Genomic DNA, 7,963 nt, shown 5'->3' on the forward strand with positions numbered 1-7,963 from the left:
GGCTTCTGCAGAAACATCGTCTTGAACAACCCGAGGAGAAGAAACGCGCTGTCCCTCTCCATGCTGCGCGCCCTCAGGGAGGACCTGCTGCACGACGTCAAGAGCAAAGAGCTCCGCGTTATCGTCATTTCAGGTACTGCGTCACATAAGGCCGACGGAAGAGAGGGGCAGGGCGAGAGAGGGAGCAGGGACGGGGTAGTAGCGAGATTAAACCTCAGCCTCTGGGAACTACACAGCATGGGACGGGAAGGACTTGGCTGTGGTTTAATTCAGCTGGCCAGGACCCTGCAGGGTGTCCTGGTGCCTTCACCCTTTTTGGCCCTGCTCTTGCGCTGTTCTGTTACACCAGTTTCCACTCCCATGTACTGAATTCCTCATTCTTGAACACAGCATCACCAACCGACTTGGGTTTTGTTATAATTTTGTTGATACTTAACCCATCTAAGAAGTAACACTGTAGAGACACATTTCAAAATGTCAATATTTCAGTTAGGTTACGCAGCATGTTTACAGTCAATCAGCTTTTTCCTTCTGTAAAAACAATCAGTAGATTAAATACTTGTTTTTAAAACTATACACAAAGAATACTCAGAACAAACCCCAGGTTATAATGGATATCAAACTGAACAAATAACTTTCTCAAATATGGGGTTTTGTGCAGGAGCTAGCTGAGCTGATGCCACACTTGTTGCCTTCAGTGGCAGGTATAGGTTGTAGTGAACAGGGCTCACAAGGTTTCTTCAGATGGCACACTGTGCCCCTGCTCTAAGCCAGGATCAGCCTTGTTGGTTTTGTCACTGTCTTCTCAAAACTGCATTTAAAGCTCTGTGATGAAGGACAGACCATAATGTCAGTGCTACAGTCACCTGTAACCTGTAGATGTAGAACATTCTCTCTCAGAGCCTACTACAGTTTTATTCCATTTAGGTATTAACCTGTAGAGTTCTTAAAGGTAGTGAAACTTGAGCTGTTCTTAAGCCATCTTTTTTTCTTGTGCTATTTTAAGGTAACATTCCCCTGCCCTCCTTCCAGACGTCTTGGAGAGGAAGGTTTATTGATATGTGTTCACTGTTTCAAACAGCAGTTACAGATTTTGTGAAATGCTTCAGGTTCTTCTTTGTGAGTACAGTAGTCTGGGAGTTTGCAAGCACGATTTCATTTGGTCTTTGGCATTAGTTTAAAAAAGAAATTGTCCATTCCTGTTGACTTCCAGTTCCCTTGCTGAATTGAATGCAAAAGAAGAAATCTCAAGAAAATAAAAGACTTCTCAGGGAATGCTTCAAGGCTTTAACACAGACTTTGCAGTGGATTGTTCTTCAATGAGGCATAAATGCAGATGTGATTAATTTCTAGATATGTATTCCTGATTCCAGGAGGTGACTGATGTTAATTGTGTGGTTATTTCTGGATAGACTGTCACAATAATCTGATCTGTAAGAAACAAATGCATAGGGTTTTTTTTCCCATTGTGGCCTTCCTTGAACACCATGATACAAAAATCTTGATGCTTATTTTAGCAGAAGTTAATCATTAATGCTGGGTAAAATAAATAGGGACTAACTGTATTTGTCAGTCTGAGAGCACAGCACTCCATCTTTGCCTCAGCTGACTAGTTTACATTGTACCAAAGAGCTGCTTAGAACAGTATCCTGACAAGAAATGGGGCTCAGGGGTGTGAAGTGCCTTATTCTCAACTGAGTTAACTTGGGACGAAAGTAAAACTAGACCTTTACAAGTGTTCATGGGTGTTACTGTGTCACGGCAGTTGAAAGTTCTTATGAAACCCAGGCAATATTTTTGAAGTCTCTGTGAAACTCCCTCCCCAAGCTCCATTTTGACCACTGACCTCTCACTGACAGCCCTTCAGCTGGGGCATTGATGTGCTGCTACTTTTGGCTTCTTGATTAATTCAGGCTGACTTTTCCTGAAATTCTTTGCAGCTGAAGGACCTGTGTTCTGTTCCGGCCACGATTTAAAGGAACTGTCAAGTGAAGATGATGTGAAGCATCATTCCCAAGTGTTTGAAATGTGTGCAGAGGTAAGCAGTTCTTAACTGCCACCCCTTTTGCCTGGTGTTAAGAGCAAGCAATGATACTGGTTGAAGGAGGGACAGCATTACTCATTTGTGACCTAAACCACAGACTGTTGCGCCAGATTCCTTGCTTTTTGATGTTCTGGCATTTTAATACTTCATCCTGGTGAAATTATGTTTTCCTTGGATTTCTCTACATGCAAATTAAAGAGTTAGAATGCCAGTGTGCATGTCCCTACAGGTACAGTCATGGTGTGTTCTTTAGTTTAGCCAGCATTCCTCACAGCTGAGTATTTGGGCAATTTCCTATAAATTTAGGGGTAACCACCTTCAAATCACATATGATCAAATGTTCTTTCCCAGCATCAGGCTAATAACTCAGGACCAGCTTAATCATCACATACACAATGTGAAAGTAAGACCTGACTCTCTGGTTGCCCAGCCAGCAGACCATACAAGGTCTTGTTGCGAAGGCACAGACCTGGAGGTCAGGAAGTTAAAGTGAGTCCTGGAGCCTTTGGAGAGAGTGGCAAAAGCTGCTTTGTTTGTAACAACACTAGAACTAGAACTAGGGCTAGGCCCTTCATTAGAAAGGAGCCAAAGTCCAATAGTTTAGCAGCCAATAGGTCAATATTAATTTTGCAGTTGCAGAGTGGAATACCAGCATGTTGTCAGTGGAAAACTGAACCATGCAGCTCCTGGGTCATAGAACAGGAAAGATCAGGCTGAAAAAAAATGTGAAACATATTCCATATAGCATGAAATCAAGAGGTGGTAGATTTTTCATTTTAAGGACCAGAAGAATATAAATTGTCCTGTATGTATATCTAGCACTGTGGCTATATTCAGGATTAATGAGTAGTGTAGCAAGCTTAACCTTAAATAAAGAGAAATAGCAGAAAATAACAGAATGTCAGCATTTAGAATTAAAACAAACCTAGCTTGCTTTGTGTGAATGGTGCCTTACTCTATAGGAAGTTTAGTAAGGGAGAGTTATTATAAGTAAAAAAATATATACCAATTTCAAGTGCATATTCCCAAGACCATGAAAATCAGAGATAGAAAGAGACTCAAAACCCAAAAAACTGGACACAGTCCTGGACAACCTGCTCTACCTGAGCCTGCTTGAGTAGTGGGGGTTGAATTTGATGGTCACAAGAGGTCACTGCCAACCTAAATGCTTCTGAGAAATTGGCAAAGCAAGTTCAGGAAGAAATTAAATATAAGAGATGAAATGAAGTGATCCATTTTCTGATGTTCTTGGTAGTGATAAGTGCTTATTCTGGTAGAATAATTGACTTTTGTGGGGTGGGTCAACAGAGAGAGAAAGGTACTTTTGAGGGCTTCCAAACCAGGATCATGCCTTCCTAAATTTTAGTACTTGAGTGGAATGGATCCTACCCTAAATGACATGTCTATAGGATTGTGTCCAAACCATTGGATGGCTTTTCAGGAACCTTGGCTTCTACATCTGGTTAAGCAGATCATCTCAGCTGCTACACCTGTTTCCCCAGGCATGTAACAGCATTAGCAATACCATATAATGCAGTATCCAAGAACTAAGTACCTGCCAAATACAACTTTGAGACAGCTGAAAATATCACTTCTCCACAGGCTTTTCAAACAGAAAACCATAAGTACCAGAGTATTTTTCAGAGAAGCAGCTGACTTTGAATTTCTCACCACAAGAGTACTCTACAGTTGTTGGTCTGCACAAATGCACATATTGTTACTCTTTTTGTTGTGTGCTTTTCAAGATCTACTGAAAAAAAAATGGTTTTAAACCACAATAGAACAGCTGAGGCAAAGACTGATCAAATTTAAAACTGAATGTGGGTAATTTTGCCTAAGCAACATAAAATTTGCTAAACTTCTACTGGAGCAATTGAAGTAGCAAATTAAAATTTGTTACCTTGCTACACTGTGTTAATATGAGATTATTTTTTAAAAAACAGATAATGACTACTAACTATTTAACTAGTATTTTCTGTCTTCAGGCATTAGAATTAGGTGAGTTTGTTGATTCCCACTGTATGGAAGGAGAACCTGAGATAGGAAAGTTAAGACAAATTCATCTTTCTTAACTTCAGCTATTTGAAGTGAGTCCAACTGTCAAGAATTATCTGAGAGAGAGAAAGAGAGAATGAGTGTGTTTGCCCATCTTATGTCTAATGCAAGCAGGAAAGATTGTTTCCTGGCAGGTAAGTCTGTCCCTGGAATGTAGAGTGAGCTTGGAGAGCCATCCAATGGTTGTATTTGGGTGAGATCAACCCAGGCCTGAGATCATGCAGAAACCAGCAGGGGGCTGGTTTAATGTCTTGTGACAGGTAACTTCTATTAAGTCTGTTTCCCATTTTGGGAAGAATGAAGGTGGGGATGGTGTGTCTTGGATACAGATCTTCCCAAAGCCAGGAACACTAGACCTGCTGCACAGAGGCACCTGAGCTCCATGCACATCTGATGACAAGTGTTTCTGCCTTTGATGCTCGTGTTTTCCATTCCCACTGGAGTTAGCAGGACCAGCTCATGCTACACAAACACAACCAAGCCCATGCTGGAAGAGCAGTGGTCTTGTGCACTGCAACAGGCTTTGCAGAGACCTTACTTCTAAGAAACTTAGAAGTTTCAAAATTCAGTTAATAAAGCTGAAAAATGCACACGTCAGGTCTGTGAAGCAATTGGGAGTTTTAGAACAGCCACTGCTTATATTTCAGGGACTGACTGACCACTTTCTTTTGTGCATGCAGGTCATGACTTTAATCCAGAAACTTCCAGTTCCAGTGATTGCCAAAGTAAATGGCTTGGCTACAGCAGCAGGCTGCCAGCTTGTGGCAAGCTGTGACATCGCAGTGGCAAGTGAGAAATCTCAATTTGCTACTCCTGGAGTAAACATTGGACTGTTTTGCTCCACACCAGCTGTGGCCTTGGGCAGATCCCTTCCAAGAAAGGTAGGCTTCCTTCCCAGATCTCTTTTTAATTTTGCAAGAAAAAGGCTCCCATGTTAGGAGTTTTCGTTCCATTGCCTAAACTTTATTTTCCTGCAGTACAGCATTCAAAATACTCCCTTGCAGAAGACATCATCCTAATTCTTCGGACTGGGAAAAATATATAATAAAGGGATGGACTCTGATTAGGGAAAGCAGCCTCCTCCTGATGCACTTCCAACCAGCTGGAACTCACCAGCAGCACACAGCTCAGTGTTCCCTTTCCAACAGACAGCTCTGTGCTTTAGACAGTGATGTTCTCCCCTGGTGAGGAAACCCCTGCAAGTTCAGGACAGCATCCCACTGAGCTATCAATTCTTGCCAGGCAGTGGCATTTCACAGCCAGCATGATCAGCCTGGGTGTAGATCAGGATGCTTTAAATAGCATCTAAAACTCTCCTATACTTACTTCCTGCTTTATGTCCTACTGCTTGTGACCACACTCGCTGCATAAACTAGAGTATGGTCTGTGAAGCTTCTGTAACTGACAAAAGTTCTGATCCAGTTGGATTCTTGTGGACAGACTCCAAGCCCAGCAGGGCTTTGCTGAGACACAACAACTTAACTGCACAAGTCCAGTTGCTGGATAAGAGCTTCACCTTCAAGTTTCCTGTCTCTAAGGCCATGCTGTTCTGACAGGTTTTTTTTTTCCCAAGTGTGCTATGGAGTACAGTTGTAAGTGTTTCTGAATTAGTGTTGCTGGGGTTTGTGATAACCTTTTTAAAACGTGTGGGATACACTTTTCTCTGTGCCACTTTGCAAAGCAGCAAGAGCATTTCCTACAGGTCTTTGGCTTACTGATTTTAACTTTTATCAAATGAAATGTTGCCATTGTAGCTACCAGAGCAAAGATACTAATGAGTATATTCTGCTCTAGGATTCAGGCCATTGGTGAATTGTATCAGGAGACATGGGAAAAAATTCTTATTGAATTCTTATTGGAAGTCACTGAGTGTTTGGGGGATTTCTAAAGTTGAAACCTCAAGTACAAGATGCTGGAAGCAGCAAGAGACTGAATCAGAAGTGGCTATAAGAAGGGCATAATTAAAAAAACCCTGACTAAACTTTAAACTAAGGCAGGTATTTTCAAAAACTGCACATCAGTATAGTAAGTCTTTATTTATTATTATATGTCCAGCTTAAAATACTGAGTTCAGTCATTTGACATTGTGGACATCTAGATCTTCTATACTTCCTACTGTGATCACTAGAGACTGCAGGCTGTTGAAAGGAAACTCAGAGGTGTCAGCCTGGAAAGCTGGAATCGTTGGGCAGGTTTGAATAAAGGCCAGCTGTAGACCCAGCCCTTCTTTTTGCTGAAACCTCTTAAGACTTCCTTGGTGGTCTAAGAGGCCAAGAGATTTAAAGCAATATTTGTCAAAAGAGTAATGTGTACTTGAAGGAGGAGGCTGAAATTCCCCAAACAAAGCAAAGCAGTACGTCAGGTGAACCGACTGGGAACAATATCTGTGTTTGTTCAGGTGGCCTTAGAGATGCTTTTCACGGGGGAACCTCTTTCTGCCCACGAAGCGCTGATGCACGGGCTCGTCAGCAAGGTGGTCCCAGAAGAGCAGCTGGAAGAAGAGACCATGAAAATCTCTCGCAGGATCTGTGAAAGCAGCAAATCTGTCCTGGCGCTGGGGAAAGCCACCTTCTACAGACAGATCACACAGGACCTCGATACTGCTTACAGAATGACTACTCAGGTCATGGTAGACAATCTGACTTTGAGAGATGGCCAGGAGGGGATTGAAGCCTTTATTCAGAAACGTAAGCCTGTCTGGTCACACTCTGAGGATGGGAAGAAATGAATCTTGTTTCTAAGCCAACCTTAGCCGTGCTTCACGATTCTTCACGCAGTTGCCTTTGGGAACTGTATTTTTGCTCTTACTGAAAGTTAAATTTGCCTTCTTACCTATGCCAAAGACACAATAAATTTATTCTAAATGTATAATAAATGTTAAGAAAAATCAAACCAAATGGATTTTTTCAGCCGTGAATTTAATCTAGGGTTTTAGAAGGAACTCTGTGCTGCAAAAATCAGTTTCATGTGTCCCAAGTTACTCAGAGAATCAGAGGGACTGAGGGAGCTCAGATCACCCTGTTCAGTGCCTGTCCCCATAGCTCTGGAAGAGAATTTTGCTGACTCCAGCAAGGCTGAACATAGCTCAGGGGTATTCAGCTTCACAGAGGGCACACTGGGAAAGCCACTGCCTGTGGGCTTCAGCAGAGGTTCTCACCTGGCAGTGTTTTGACCCAGTTGTCATTTTCAGGCTGTATGTCTTCAGTTTACCACAGAATCTCAGATGTGGTAGTTGGAAAGTCTGTCCTTGTGCTCAGAGCAGAGCTTTTACCCACAGTGGAACACTGGAGATGCACCTTGATGGTCTTGAGAACCTCCAACAATAGGGATTCAGCTGCTCCTCTGGGTAATCTGTTGCAGGGCTCTGCAGCCCTCCTGGTGAAATATTGTTTCTTCATGTCCAGTCTGAGCCTCAAAGCAGCATTTTTTTGCCATTTCCCCTTTTTACATTATCTGTCATTACTGAGAAAACTTTAGCTCCATTATCTTTGTAGCTTCCTCCAAGCAGTCACAGGCTACAGCTAGACCACACATAGACTCCTCCATTCTTCATGGACTGAAGTCCAGCTTCCACCACTCTCCTTGTAGGTCATGATCTCTACGTAACCAGCTTGGTAGCCCTCCAGCAGACCAATTCCAGCTTCTCCACATCCCTTTTGTACTGGTTGTGCCAAAACTGGTCTGCATTACAAATATGGCCTCACCAGTGGTGAGCAGAAGAGAACAAAACATTCTGTCCATCTGCTGGCCACTTCCAGCCAGTCAGTATTGCTCAGTGTGCATTTTCTCTTACCTGTGATGAGAGTGCACTGTTGGCTTGTGTTCAGCTGGACATCCCCTGCAAGCCTGGTTTCAGCAGGGCTG

General features: G+C 42.6%; 1 protein-coding gene across 1 annotated transcript; it reads left to right on the forward strand.

Moving 5' to 3' along the window:
- Positions 1 to 6: 6 nt before the first annotated feature.
- On the forward strand, positions 7 to 7,008 carry ECHDC3 (enoyl CoA hydratase domain containing 3; the record flags this gene model as incomplete). Its single annotated transcript, XM_008941348.1, has 4 exons — positions 7 to 133; positions 1,941 to 2,038; positions 4,780 to 4,980; positions 6,498 to 7,008. Coding segments are annotated over 4 exons (756 nt in total), but the record flags the coding sequence as incomplete, so codon positions are not given.
- Between the last annotated feature and the right edge of the window lie 955 nt (positions 7,009 to 7,963).

The sequence above is a fragment of the Merops nubicus genome, unplaced genomic scaffold, assembly GCF_000691845.1.
Source record: "Merops nubicus isolate BGI_N331 unplaced genomic scaffold, ASM69184v1 scaffold19655, whole genome shotgun sequence".
Classification (NCBI taxonomy): domain Eukaryota; kingdom Metazoa; phylum Chordata; class Aves; order Coraciiformes; family Meropidae; genus Merops; species Merops nubicus.